This window comes from Felis catus, chromosome B2 (genome assembly GCF_018350175.1).
Source record: "Felis catus isolate Fca126 chromosome B2, F.catus_Fca126_mat1.0, whole genome shotgun sequence".
In the NCBI taxonomy this organism is placed as follows: Eukaryota; Metazoa; Chordata; class Mammalia; order Carnivora; family Felidae; genus Felis; species Felis catus.
This window is the reverse complement of record NC_058372.1, coordinates 88713221-88728545: the sequence shown is the minus strand read 5'-3', so window position 1 is coordinate 88728545 and position 15325 is coordinate 88713221. Positions and strand designations below refer to the sequence as shown.

The 15325-nt window shown below is 37.8% G+C and overlaps 1 protein-coding gene across 3 annotated transcripts in view; it reads left to right on the top strand.

Moving 5' to 3' along the window:
* Window positions 1–10428, top strand: part of FBXL4 (F-box and leucine rich repeat protein 4) — an 83949-nt gene extending 73521 nt beyond the window's left edge. For all 3 annotated transcript variants that reach the window (XM_006931899.5, XM_045057873.1, XM_011282454.4), the window contains one exon: window positions 9878–10428. In XM_006931899.5, the coding sequence (XP_006931961.1) occupies window positions 9878–10041 (164 nt within the window). In that variant the 3' untranslated portion in view covers window positions 10042–10428. The remainder of the gene's footprint in view (window positions 1–9877) is intronic.
* The last annotated feature ends 4897 nt before the right edge of the window (window positions 10429–15325 follow it).

Sequence of the window (15325 nt, the reverse complement as noted above, 5' to 3'; positions counted from 1 at the left end):
CCAATTCAGTTTCAGCGGTCCTACCAGGGCATGTTGTGTGTGGAGAGCCCAGGGACCACATCTTTGCTTTAGTTGTCCTGCCAAGATGACCCCTGCATGGAACACCCCAGGACCTCCCAACCTATAACCCCACACCAACTACAGCCATTATTCAGGGCACCCTCTGTGTGGAAATTCCAGAAACACCCAAGTTTATATCCATTTCTGCTTCAGCTGTCTTTCCAAGGTGCCTCTGTGTGGAGAGCCCCTTGTCCCCCCAGCTTGGACCCACTTTAGTTTCAAGTCTCCTGCTAGGGTACCTTCTGCCTAGAGAGCTCAGGGATCTCCTGGCCTGTACATTGCATCAGCTCCAGCCATTCTGCCAAGGTACCCCCTGCACAGAGCACCCTGGGACACTCTGACTTGCACCCATTTCAGCTTCAGCTGTCCTGCTAGTGTGCTCTCCACACACAGAACCCTGGGACATCCTGACCTGAATCTGCTTCAGTTTTAGCTGTCCTGACAAGGGACTCATTATGTGGAAAGTACCAGGTTCCCCTAACCCATGCCAGCCACAGGTCCAGCTTGCCAGCCAGCAAAAGTCACCAGGCATATAGTCTACATAGGGGATGACCAAACACAAGATCATTCCTTCAAATTCAGGAGAATTAGCTGCACCTCCTAATCCATAGAAATAAACGCAGCAAGTCAAGCAAAATGAGGAGACAGAGGAATATGCTTCAAAAGGAAGAACAAGAGAAGGACCAAGTGAAATAAAAATAAACAGCATGCCTGAGAAGGAATCTAAAGTAGTGATCATTAAAATACCAGGCTGGAGAGGACAGTGGAAGAACCCAGTGACACCTTCAGTAAAGAGATAGAAAATATAAGCAAGAACCGATCAGAGTTGAAGAATACAATAACTGAAGTAAAAAACGCACTAGAGGGAATCAACAGATTAGCAGATGCAAAAGAGACCTGGAAGACAGGGTAATGGAAAGCACCCAAGATGAACATCAAAAAGAGAAAAGACTTTTTAAAAATGAAGATAGATTAAGAGAACCCTTGGACAACATCAAGCAAACAAACATTCACATTCGGGAGTCCCGTAAGAAGAAGAGAAAGGGGTGAAAAACTTATTTAAAGAAACAGTAGCTGAAAACTTCCCTAATGTAGGGAAAGAATCAGACATCCACATCAGAGAAGAGAATTCCAAACAAGATGAACCCGAGGAGGTCCACACTACAACATGTAATAAGTAAAGTTTAAAAAAAATTTTTTTTCAACGTTTATTTATTTTTGGGACAGAGAGAGACAGAGCATGAACGGGGGAGGGGCAAAGAGAGAGGGAGGCACAGAATCAGAAACAGGCTCCAGGCTCTGAGCCATCAGCCCAGAGCCTGACGCGGGGCTCGAACTCACGGACCGCGAGATCGTGACCTGGCCGAAGTCGGACGCTTAACCGACTGCGCCACCCAGGCGCCCTGAGTTTTAAAGGTTAAAGATAGAATCTTAAAAGCAAGAGAGAAACAAAAAGTTACCTACAAGGAAAAACCTGTAAGATTATCAGCTGATTCTTCAGCAGAAACTTTGCAGGCCAGAAGGGAATGACACGCTACATTCAAAATGCTGCAAGGAAAACACCTACAACCAAGAATAATCTACTCATCAAGGGTGTCATTCAGACTTGAAGGAGAGTTTCCCAAACAAAAACTAAAGGAGTTTATCACCACTAAGCCAGACTTAGAAGAAATGTTAAAGAGACTTCTGTAAGTCCTAAAGGAAATGGCCATAATTAGACATAAAAAAATTATAAGTAAAAAGATGTAAAATAGGACCACATATTCATAAAACATGAAGGGGAAAAAGAAAAAGAAGGTTTTATTTTTTGTTGTTGTTGTTTTTAGAATGCCTTTGAAGTTCATCAAATTAATATAGACTGCTGTATACTTAGGATGCTATATTTGAACCTCATGAGGTACACAAAAAATAAGGAGAAAGAAAGCCAAACATAACACTATAGAAACTCATCACTCATAAGGAAAGAGAGCAAGAGAAGGAAGGAAGGAACAGGAGAGAACTACAAAAACAACTAGAAAACAAATAATAAAATGGCAGTAAGTACATACCTGTCAACAATTACTTAAATGTAAATGGCCAAAATGCTCCAATCAAAAGACATAGGGTGGCAGAATGGATTAAAAAAAAAAAAACAAAAAGCAAGACTCATCTTTATACTGACTATAGGAGACTCACCTCAGACCTAAAGATATATACACTGAAAGTGAATGGATGGAGAAATACTCACCATGCAAATGGAAGTGGAAAAACAAAAAAACAAAAACAAAGTAGCAATACTTATATCAGACAAAATAGATTTTAAAACAAAGACTATAACAAGAGACAAAGCATTGCATAATGATAAAGGGATCAATCCAATAAGAGGGTGTAACAGTTGTAAGTATCTGTGCACCCAGCACTGGAGCATATACCTACAAAGAGCAAATATTAGTGGACATAAAGAGAGAAATTGATGATAATACAGTAATAGTAGTGGACTTTAACATTTTACTTAACATCAGTGGATAGGTCATCCAGGTAGAAAATCAACAAGGAAATAATGTCTTTGAATGACATATTGGACTAGAGGGAAATAACATATAGAGAACATCCCATCTGAAAACAACAGAATACACATTCTTTTTTATTGTGCATGGAACATTCTCCTGAATAGATCATGCATTAGGCCACAAAACAAGCCTCAATAAATTTGAGAAGATTGAAGTCATACCATGTGTCTTTTCTGATTACAACAGTATGAAACTAGAAATAAATCACAAGAAAAAAATAGAAAAGACACAAAAACCTGGAGACTAAACAACATGATCCTGAACAAGCAATGAAGGGGTCAATGAAGAAATCAAACAAATGAACAAAATTAATGGAGACAAATGGAAATGAAAACATAATGGTCCAAAATCTTTGGGACACGGCAAAAGCAGTTCTAAGGGCAATATGCAGTGATATAGGTCTACATCAAGAAACAATAAAAAGCTCAAATAAACAGTCTACACCTAAAGGAACTAGAAAAAGAACAAACAAAATCCAAGGTGAATAGAAGAAAGGAAATAATAAAGATCAGAGCAGAAATAAATGATATAGAGACTAAAGCAAAAAGCAATAGAAAAAAAAAATCAATGAAACTGAAAGCTGATTCTTTGAAAAGATAAATAAATCAATAAACCCATAGCTGGAGTCATCAAAAATAAGAGAGAAAGGACTCAAACCAGAAATAAGAGAGAAGTAACAAACTGACACAACAGAATACAAAGAATTATAAGAGAATAATGTGAAAATTTACATGCCAACAAACTGGACAACCTAGGAGAAATGGATAAATTACTAGAAACATTCAATCTTCCAAAACTGACCTAGGAAAAAATAGAAAATCTGAATACGCTGATTACAAATAATGAATTGGTAATCAAAAAAGTACCAAAAATGAAAGTTCAGAACCAGATGATTTACAGATGAATACTACAAACATTTAAAGAAGAGAGCACTGGTTTCCCTGGATGACTCAGTTGGTTAAGCATCCAACTTTAGCTCAGGTCATGATCTTGCAGTTTGTGCGTTCGAGCCCCACATCAGGCTCTGCGCTGACAGCTCAGAGCCTGGAGCCTGCTTCAGATTCTGTGTCTCCCTCTCTCTCTGCCCCTCCCCTGCTCATGTGCTCGCTCGCTCTCTCTCTTTCTCAAAAATAAGTGTTAAATAAATAAATAAATAAATAAATAAATAAATAGAGTTAGTACCTATTCACCTTTATCTATTCCAAAAATAGAGGAGGTAGGAAGGTTTCCAAATATATTCTATGAGGCCAGCATTACCCTGATACCAAAACCAGACAGACCACAAAAAATGAAAACTATGGGCCAAAATATTACAAAACCTCATACAACAATACATTAAAAAGATCATTCACCATGACCAAGTGGAATTTATTCCAGGGGTGCAAGGATGGTTCAGTATTTGCAAATCAGTGTGATACACCATATCAACAAAATGAAGGATAAAAATCATATGATCATCTCAGTAGATGCAGAAAAAGCATTTGATAAAATTCAGCATCCATTCGTGATTAAAAAAAAACTCAACATAGAATGAACTTACCTCAACATAATAGTAATAATAAAGTGGACAACATACCTCAATGTAATAAAGGCCATATATGAACAACCCACAGTTAACATCACACTCAGCGGTGAAGAACTGAGAGCTTTTCCTCTAAGATGTCCACTCTCACTGTGTTTATTCAAGATAGTACTGGAAGTCCAAGGCATAGCAGTCAGACAAGAAAAAGAAATAACAGTCATCCATATTGATAAAGAAGTCAAACTCTCACTATTTGCAGATGACTGGTTACGATACATGGAAAGTCCTAAAGATTCCACAAAAAAAAAAACTGCTAGAAGACATGAATTCAGTAAAGCTTCAGGATATAAGATTAGTATCCAGAAATCAGTAGCATTTCTATACACCAATAATGAAGTAGCAAAAAAAAAAAAAAAAAAAAGAGAGAGAAAACAACACCATTTACAGTTGCACGAAAAAGAATAAAACACCTATGAATAAACTTAACCAAAATGGGGAAAGAACTGTTCTTGAAAACTATAAAGCACTGATGAAAGAAATTGAAGATGATTCAAACAAATGGAAAGATATTCCATGCTCATGAATTAGAAGAATTAGGATTGTTAAAATGTCCCAAATATTTCCCCAATCAATCTTGAGATTCAGTGCAATCCCTATCAAAATACAAACAGCATTTTTAACAAAACTAGAACCAATAGTACTAAAATTTTTATGGAATCACAAAAAACCTCAAATAGCTAAAGCAGTCTTGAGAAAGAACAAAGTCTTAAGGTATCACAATCCCAGATTTCAAGATATACTACAAAGCTGTAGTAATCAAAATAATATGGTACTGGTATAAAAATAGACACATAGATCGATGGATCAGAATAGAGAGCCCAGAAATAAAGGAGGCAAGATTATATAATGGGGAAAAGACAATCTCTTCAGTAGATGGTGCTAGGAAAACTGGATAGCTATGTGTAGAAGAATAAAACTGGACTACCTTTTAATACCCTACCGCAAAATAAACTTAAATGATTAAACACCTACATGTGAAACCTGAAATCACAAAAATTTTAGAAGAGACCACAGGCAGTAATTACTCTAACATCAGCTGTAGCAACATTTTTCTAGATATGTCTCCTAAGGCAAGGGAAACAAAAGCAAAAAGAAACTACTGGGAGTACATCAAAAAAAAAAAAATGCACCATGAACAAAGCAAAAACACAACCTACTGAAGGGGAGAAGATATTTGCAATTGATATATCTGATAAGGGGTTAATATCCTAAATACATAAAGAACTTAAAAACTCAATATGAAAAAACAATGCGATAAAAGAATGGGTAGAGGATCTGAATAGATATTTCTCCAGAGATGACACACAGATGGTGAACAGACACATGAAAAGATGTTCAACATCACCATTCATCAGGGAACTGCAAATCAAAACCACAGTGAGATATCACCCTTACGCTTATTAGAATGGCTAAAATCAAAAACACAAGAAATAAATGTTGGTGAGGATGTGGAGATAAAGGAACCCTTGTGCACTGTAGGTGGGCATGTAAACCGGTACAGCCACTATGGAGAACAGAATGGAAGTACCTCAAAAAATTAAAAATAGAATTACCGTATGTTCTAGTAATTCCACTATTGGGTATTTACTCAAAAAAACACAAATTCAAAAAGGTATATGCACCCTTATGTTTGTTGGAGTATTATTTACAGTAGCCAAGATATGAAGTCAGCCTAAGTGTCTATCAATAAAAAATGGATAAGGAAAATGTGGTATATAGGTATGCAGTGAAATATTACATGGCCATAAAAAAGGATGGGATTGTGATAACATGTAGGGTATTTTGTTAAGTGAAATAAGTCACACTGAGAAAGAGAAATAATACATGATTTCACTTGTAAGTGGAATCTTTAGGAAAAAAAGCAACAGATGAATAAACAAAAAGAATCAAATCTATAAATATAGAGAACAAACTGATGGTTGCCAGAGGAAAGGGGGGTGGAGGGATGGGCAAGATGTGTGAGGAGGAGTGGGAGATACAGGCTTCCAGTTATGGAATGAATAAGTCCTAGGAAAAGAAGACACAGCATATGGAATATAGCCAGTGATATTGTAGTAGCATTGCATGGTAACAGATGGTAGCTACACTTGTGAACATAGCATAATGTATAAACCTGTTGAATCACTACCTTGTATATCTAAAACTAATATAACATTGTGTGTCAACTATACTAAAAAAAAATAGAAGAGAGAGCAAGGAAGTATTATTATGGCAAAATAAATTATAGGAAGAGGACCATCATGCAAATATATTAGAACATCTTATTTCAAATATAAAGAACAAAGTAAAATAATGTTAACAGCAATGTGACTATGCTTTATATTGTTCCGAGCATATACTAACCGATTTAACCCTCACAGTGTTTGAGATAGCTGTTATTATAGCCACAGAAGTGGAAACAGGCTGGAAGAAGTTACATGATTTGCCAGAGTCTCATGTCTAATGAGGAATCTGAATTTTTTTTTTTTTTACAATTTTTTTAAAGTTTATTTGTTTATTTGAAAGAGAGCGTGAATGGGGGAGGGGCAGAGAGAGAAGGAGAAAGAGAGAATCCCAAGCAAGCTCGTGCTGGCAGCACAGAGCCCAATGTGGGGCTCGAACTCATGAAACCACAAGACCATGACCTGAGCCGAAACCAAGAGGTGGATGCTTAACCAACTGAGCCACCCAGGTGCCACAGGAATCTGAATTTGAATCAGAATCTATGCTCCTAAACCACTATGCTAAATTTTCATTTTTATTGTTGTTTATGGTTTCCTTAAGTGTTTGAATCCATTTTGAAAAAAAGATTCTTAGTTAAACCAAGCTTATAGTCATTATTTTGTCATTTTGTGATTGGTGCATATTTTTTTTTTCAACGTTTATTTATTTTTGGGACAGAGAGAGACAGAGCATGAACGGGGGAGGGGCAGAGAGAGAGGGAGACACAGAATCGGAAACAGGCTCCAGGCTCTGAGCCATCAGCCCAGAGCCCAATGCGGGGCTGGAACTCACGGACCGTGAGATCGTGACCTGGCTGAAGTCGGACGCTTAACCGACTGCGCCACCCAGGCGCCCCGGTGCATATTAATGTTAAGTGGCATTCCTTCTTCATACTGAAAATGCTTACTGACCAGTACAAAGCTGAGTAAGATACAGTCCCTACCTTCAGAGAGTTTATGACCTGGCCAAACCCCCCCCCCCCCCAAAAAACGCAGTAAAACAATTATAAGTAACTTTAATGCAAGCCAGAAGCAAGTTCATTTGGGGGCTCAAAGAAAAGAGAGTATATATGATTAAAGAAATATGAAAAAGTTTACTTGAAAAGGTTAATAGGGGGCACCTGGGTGGCTCAGTCAGTTGAGCGTCCGGCTCTTGATTTCAGTTCAGGTCATGATCCCAGGGTAGTGGGATTGAGCCCTGTGTTTGTGTCTGTGCTGAGCCTGAAGCTTGCTTAGGATTCTCTCTCTCTGTGTCTCTCTCTCCCTCTGCCCCTCTCCCCTGCTCGTGCATGCTCTCTCTCTAAAATTAAAAAAAAAATTTTTTTTAAGGTTAATAGGTATTTGAAAGGTATCCTTGAAAAGGGAATAGAAAATAGGAGGAGGAGAGCATTTTAAGCAGAAGGAAGAGCATGAAACATGGCATAGGAGTTAAAAATACAGAATACCTTCAGAGAATTGGCAATCTAATTTGACTTAGAACGTTAGTATAATGCAGGCTTTCGTGGAGAGTTTTGAACACAAGGATGAGGAATCTGCACAAAATTAAACAAGGAAGAGCTATTACTGGGTTTTAATTTGGAGCATGAGTGATATATTTAGAGCTGTGTTAGGGATATTAATCTAGAAACAAGTGGTAGGTGAATTGGGAGAGCGAGGAAATCAAAATCGGGGAGATTAGCCATGGTAATCCATCTAATACGGGTCCAAACCAGGGTAATGGTATTGTGAAATTAAACACCATCCTTTCATTCTTTCATTTATTACACACTTACTGAGCATACACTGTGTCAGGCATTATTTCCAACACTGGAGATAGGTCAGCTAGACAGATGTGGCCCCTGCCCTGAGGGAGCAAACTGACTGAGAACATAGTTGTCTCCTAGGTGGATAAGAAAACAAAAGCACACAGTCCTCTGGAAGCATAAGACAGGGCGCCTTAGCCTTGTTAAATTTTCAGTCTTCCACCTTCCTTCCCTGACATTCTATTCTCTTAGGCTTTTAGGAATTTCTAACTTACTAGGAAACTCAGATGCTAATGACCAAGTCTGGCAAATAGAAAACAGTCACAACCCTAGGTGAAGAACACCGACCGCATAGCCAAGTGTCCCAGCTGAGGTTCTCTGATCTTGTACAACAGAAGCCCACTCACAGTAACTTCCACATAAGAGAAGGAACATTATTGTGAAGGTACAGGTGTCTCTCTGGGATCCATAGGTAGGAGTTATGGTCAGACCTCAGCAGAGACTGGAAAACTATCAAAAGGCAAGAACGTTGTTTTCTCTTTTTTCGGCCTTTTCCTGTCCTTCATGCTCAGGCGCCTGCCCCACCTCCACTGCCCTTGTACACTCACCAATAACTTTTCCATCTGCTTTTCCCTTTGTTTTTGCCTTACTCTTTTCTTGTCATGCTGGCCATCTCTGTCTTCCTATGTACATGTGGCTATATGATACAACAGTCCCAACCCAGTTTTTCGTGTCTTTAGTTCAAGGGATCTATGGACACTGAAGGCTTTAGTGAGTTCCAGTTCTCCTGATTCCCAGGAGAATCTGTATGGGTTTGGCACGGGGCTAGCCGCAGTCAAGGTAGCAGTATACTGCTTCTGGAGCCCATGGCAAGGAGGGGAGCAGAAAGGATTTCTCAGGGGAAAAGGCATAGGTTAACGTCTCAGAAACTCCAGTTCCATCACATTAGATGTGTTTATGTGCTATGATAGTGATTTTTTTTCCTCCCTAGAAAACCCACAGTTAAAGCATGCATGCGTGTTTTACAATAGATGATATCTTCAAGCCTAATGATATTTGTTATTTATTGAGTGCTGACTTTAAGCAGGTGCTTTTCATAACGTATATAAAGTGGCTTCTATCTGAATAGCCAGTAGTCTCTTCAGATTTAACGTGGGCTAAATGGAGTACTGCTCAGCCATTATCTATCTGACTTCTGATAATGCCATTTTATACCCATTTTATACCCACTTATCGAGTTGTATTGTAACTATTTGTTTTCAACTCTGGTCAAGGAGTTCCTTAGGGCAGACACATGTCTTATTCATCTTTGTATCTCCAGTGCCTGAAGTGGTAGTTGCTCAGTAATTGCACTGCATGGAATATGAGGTTGAATCACTGTAAGCATTGCTGTATGATTTGACCCATGGGTTGAGGAAAACGAGATGTGTAGACAGTTTTGAACTTGGGTGACAGAACTAGGAAAAGTCTGGAGGAGCTGATTGGAATGGCCAGGAGGTAGGAATGAAGATAGTGAGTAGACTATTGACAAAGTCCAGGTCCTAGATGCCAAATTGGATGGAACAATTCAGTTTGTATTTTTTTTACAAGACTATTTCAATATGTCTTTTGTTTAAAGAAATGCTTTTAATTTTTAAAAGGCAGTTTATCTTAAATGCATTCTAAATAATAAATAATAAAGGGGTTCTTTATCCGGACATTACGTAAATATGATACTTAAGGTGTTTTGTTTTATTTTAACAGGAACAAGAATGGTAAGTCCAGCATCTTTAAGAAAACTTCTGGAATCTTGTAAAGATCTTTGCTTGCTTGATGTGTCCTTCTGTTCACAGATTGATAACAGAGCTGTGCTGGAACTCAATGTGAGCTTTCCAAATGTATTCATAAAAAAGAGCTTTACGCAGTGACTTCGTATATGTTCTATAATAAAATCCATGTGCTTTCGTAGGGTTTTATTTTGGCGTTGGTTTCGTTTAGTTTTATAATGGTGGGAATGTCTTGCTGCTCCATTAAGGCATTTGTAGATTGTAAAGAAAGATATGAAATTGTCCATTAAATCAAGTAAAAATGTAAAGAAGTGTTTTCATAAAATACTGTAAGCGCTTTTCTTCAAGAATATGTGAGGGGGTCACATTATTTTTACCTTATGTTCATCAGTAATATTATTCTTTAGTCAATAATTACATGTGTAATAAAAGAGTAATATGGAAACCTTTTAACTTATTTTTAAAGGAACACGTTGAGCCAGAAAGTATCATGATGTTTAAAAATAAAATTAATTTTTCACACCCTCATGTAAAGATGTCTTATTATAATAAGCCTTATGACCTGGCCAGTGTTTTGTTTGATGTATACAGAATTTTCAGAGTTGTTTGGAGGAAGAGTCTTATTTTTTCATGTTGCAACTATTTTTTAAGCTGATACATTAACTCTTCAATTTGACGGTTTTAGTTTTTCCATTTTTCTTCTGACTTATTTATTTTACTACTGGATAATACCAGTGTAGAAATGTGGGCATAATCAAGAACAAGAGGTAAACTACTAAACAAAATAACTTTCCAACTATTAGCAGATGCCTTAAAAATTTGCCTGGAGGGAGAGGCTTAAGACTTCTGAAACATACGTGGATTATATCTATTTTTTTTCTGTGTCCCAGCACCTTAAATCATTAGAAATCAGTTACAGTGGAGGAAAAACAAACACTGTTTTGTTAAAATAGTGAATTGATTTAGTTCTGTTGCTAAGAAAGTAAACAAAATATTTTGTGGCATGAAAAGACAGGGCTGTTTTGAGTAGCAAACTAATATTAAGTGTATAGTATAACCAAATTTACTTTCCCACATAGGACAAACTGCTAAATTCCAACATCTGCACATCCCAGAATAATCCTGTAGAACTCTACTGTCCTATCTGGCAGCCACTAGCCATATCTGGCTGTTTTATTTAATTGTAGTTAAGTGTAATTAAAAATTCCCTACCTCAGTTGTGCTAGCCACATTTCAGGTGTTCAGTAGTCACCTGAGGCTAGTGGTTATCATATTGGACATCATTACTCTAGAATTTCTTGTAGCCATTTAAGAAGAAGCACACTTAGTTAAAAAATTAGCATGCTTAATATATATCTCTGGGCAGTTTTTGAGGGCATTCTCAAAAGTACATATATGAAAGCATTTTTCCCCCAAAGTGCATAAGCTAGTGAATTTATGTATATGACAAATATTAGGCAGTCAATAAATATTTATTGAATGAGTAAGAATATATTATTGAGCTAAGCCATAGAATAGGTCAAACCTTAAAAACGTAAAGGCTATAGGGGCTCCTGAGTGGCTCAGTCAGTTGAGCATCAGACTTTGGCTCAGGTCCTGATCTCGTGGTTTGTGAGTACGAGCCCCACATCGAGCTCGCTGCTGTCAGCATGGAGTCTGCTTTGTACCCTCTATTCCCTCTCTCTTTGTCCCATCCCCCACTTAGGCTCCCCAAAAATAAATAAAACATTAAGAACAATCTTTAATGTAAATGTTATAAACTAGTACTATGCTTACTCTTTTCTAGAATATAAAGAATGCAATACTGTGACATTTGAAATATTAAAATAGCAGTACAGTCTCTTCCATATAAGAAACCATCTATATGAAGATTGCGGTCATGGGGCAGGACCCACCCTGTCTTCTGTTTTCATGGCAGAAGCAAGGGCCAGTTGGGAGAGGGCTGGGTTATCCTACACGTTACCTTCATGCACTTGTATCTTCTTTCCACTCACAAATGTATATAAACATTTTAGATGTTTTATCTGGTGGAACTTTTAGGAGGATGAGATTTATAATTTGACTACCAACTGGGTGAAGTGGTACTTTTATCGTAAATTAGCAACCGACATTGAGTTGATGCTTACTTTGGCCAGACCCTCTTTGGTAGGCTTTGTATTCCCTGAGTCACTTAATCTTCACAACAACCCTGTAAGATAGATACTGTTGCTTGCTTCCGGTTACAGTTGAGGAAACTGAGGCAAAGAAAGGTTGAAGAACTTCCTCCTGTCCACATACCTGCTGGTGGCAGAGCCATTTTACACACCTTGGACACCTGGCTTTTACACACCTAGGCAGTGAGTTTAACCTATGTTTTAAGTGTGCAGGGTGACTTCTGATTCCGGAGCAGAGGTCAGCAAACATTTTCTGTAATGGACTAAGAGGCAAAATTGAGATTATTATGTAGGTATTATATAATGAGAGAGGGAATGAATTTCCACAAAACTTTTATTGACAGAATTCAAAACATAGTAATGGAAAACAATTTTTTTGTGATACGGTTCTACTAAAGAAGAATGGAATACTCATGGGGAGGATAATATTTCACTCGATTGGGATTCAAAGTTACTATTTCCTATCATCAGAATTGATTGTAAGTATTCATCTGTTAATGTTGATCTCTAGTAAGATTTTACATATTTTGTCTTTGAAAATATCTTTTCAGACAGATAAGAATTGCCAAGTACATATGTTAATCCATGAGAGTATTTTCCGGAGCATATTTATCACTTGGAAGGCATTGGTAGAATTCTATTAGATTCTTTCTTCCCTTGGTCTTTTCCTTTTAGCCTGCTAGAGCCTTGCAGATTAATCCCTTCCAATTAAGGGTTACATGGAAGCTCCTGAATTGCACAATTGAATGGATTTTGAAAAATGGAAATTTCCTTTACATTTGCATCAGGGTCCGAAAAACACTGCCGGACCTGTGGTTTGAGCAGAAAATGTATCTGCTGCAGATTTGTGCGACAATGGAAATACTGCTTCTTGTCTTCCCTCTTGAGAGCACAGGAATATATAAAGCTCCTGGGTGTTACTTTGTGATTCAAATCATGTTAGTTGTCATCAAAATTACTCTAGTGTATGTTTTTTGCGTGAACATTGTTTTGCTGTCTCCACCTCCAGAGCTTCTGATTCAGTAGAATTTGCATTTTAATGAGTAATCAGTCGATGCTGATGCTGCTGGTCTGAGGGCACTCTTTGAAAAGCACTACTCTAGAACACACTGAATCTGGAGGAGCCTTTTCCTGAATCCTACAGACAGTGGGGATAACTGTTCCCATTGTTTTGCACGGTCTCAGTTTTTGGTTGAATTCATTACAAAACATCAAGTCTGCAACCAAAGCTAGATTCCAAAGCCATTCAGTGTTCTGTAACAGTAGTTGAGGGTATTTTCTTCTGGTCCAGAAAAATTGCAGTGTCAGTTCTGAACTCAAAAACTCACAATAAAACTGCTGCTAAGCCAACTGGTAGGACAAATCGGGATGTCACCTTCCATAGCTGACAAAAGATAACAACTGATGCCGGTTACATGAAGTTCAATGTCGATAGCACTAGTTCATTAACACAAGATGAAAGTCAACCATATTCCACAAAAACCTGCTGTAAATAGTACAGTGAATAACCATAGGTTTTTTTTTTTAATTGTTTTTTTCAACGTTTATTTATTTTTGGGACAGAGAGAGACAGAGCATGAATGGGGGAGGGGCAGAGAGAGAGGGAGACACAGAATCGGAAACAGGCTCCAGGATCCGAGCCATCAGCCCAGAGCCCGACGCGGGGCTCGAACTCACGGACCGCGAGATCGTAACCTGGCTGAAGTCGGACGCTTAACCGACTGCGCCACCCAGGCGCCCCAACCATAGGGTTTTAATACTTTGCATCTTCACAAGTTTTGTAAATTTGACCACCTAAGCCTTTTTTTTTGCTCCACACGTTCTTACCACCAGATGTAACACATCTTAGCAGATTCTACTTCAGCTTGTACCAAAGTCACGTTTTCTTAACTTCTTAGAAAATACTCTTACCTATAGTTGTTACACACAGACTATTCATAGAAACTAACTCTTCAATCACTTCAGCCTCAGCATTGACTTATCAAATAAACCACAATAACCAGGAAATAGCAGTAACATCTGTTGACTCATCAAGAGCCAAGGAAAACTACTCAGAATCATTTGCCTTGTTTTTTTTTGTTTTGTTTTGTTTTGTTTTGTTTGTTTTTTATTGACTGTTGATGTTGTTCCCAATGTTCTCCACTCTTTGAGTGACTATTGTTGCCAAAAGGCTAATTAAATAGTCTAAGCAAGTTTACTTTGGACACTTTACTTTAGTTGATGAATCAAAAACATTTTAATTAACTCACCATTGGTAAATGGCTCTCCTTGCTTGGCTAACAAATGAACCGCTCAGAAGCTTATTTTGGCCGCGGCTTTATTTTCATGTTTTTATTTTTATAAAGAAATTCTGTAATGAAATGAGATACCTTGCTTTAAGTTTTCTAATTTTTCTGGCCACTGTGATGAGTACTTCACTTGATAATTCCAATGTAGGTATAGTATTCTTCCAGAACAGCCGCAGTATCGCTGCATGTTGAACACAGTGCTTTGCCATCTAATTTGATAACAGAATTATCCAGACTGCACCGTGCCTTCAGCACATGAAACTTGGAGTCCACGTTTCTTTTTTTCCTTTCCCTTTCTTTGTTCTGGCATTATGAGTATCCACTGGTAATAAATAACTATTGTGGAAGGACCAGATGTGTGGTATTCAGAAGGCGAAGATTATAACTGCATCACTGCGATTTGTAATGAGCCAAGCAGAAGAGCAGAGCATGGAGAGCACCGTAGGTCTCTGTTGTAGCCACTTAACCTCTTCCCCTGTGGTGTGGTAGCCACTATAGACGATGTAGAAATGAATGTGGCCACATTGCTTATGGACACTGAAGGTTTAGTTTCATGTAATTTTCATGTGTCACAAAATACTGTTCTTCCTTTTATATTCTTTTCTTTTTTGCCAATAGAAAATGGAAAAACCGTTTTAAGTGGCAGGCTGGTGGAGCAAATTTGTAACCCGGGTTCTAGGATATTCTCAAATCAGTGACTAAGCTCAGGTTTGCACACTCCTAATTTTATACACCGCTCTCAAACCTCTTCTCAGCCTTTATCTTTCTCACTTTACCATTTAGATTTTAATATGAAGAACCATATTTTATTGACTTAGAAAAAAACAAAAATTTTTACCATAACAAAAGAGAATTTTGAACTTTTCTTTTTTATTGAGGTATATTTGGCAACTAAGAATTGTATATGTTGAAAGTATACAATTTGATGATTTGATACACATTATATATACATTGTGAAGTCATTGCCACATTCAAGCTAAATAA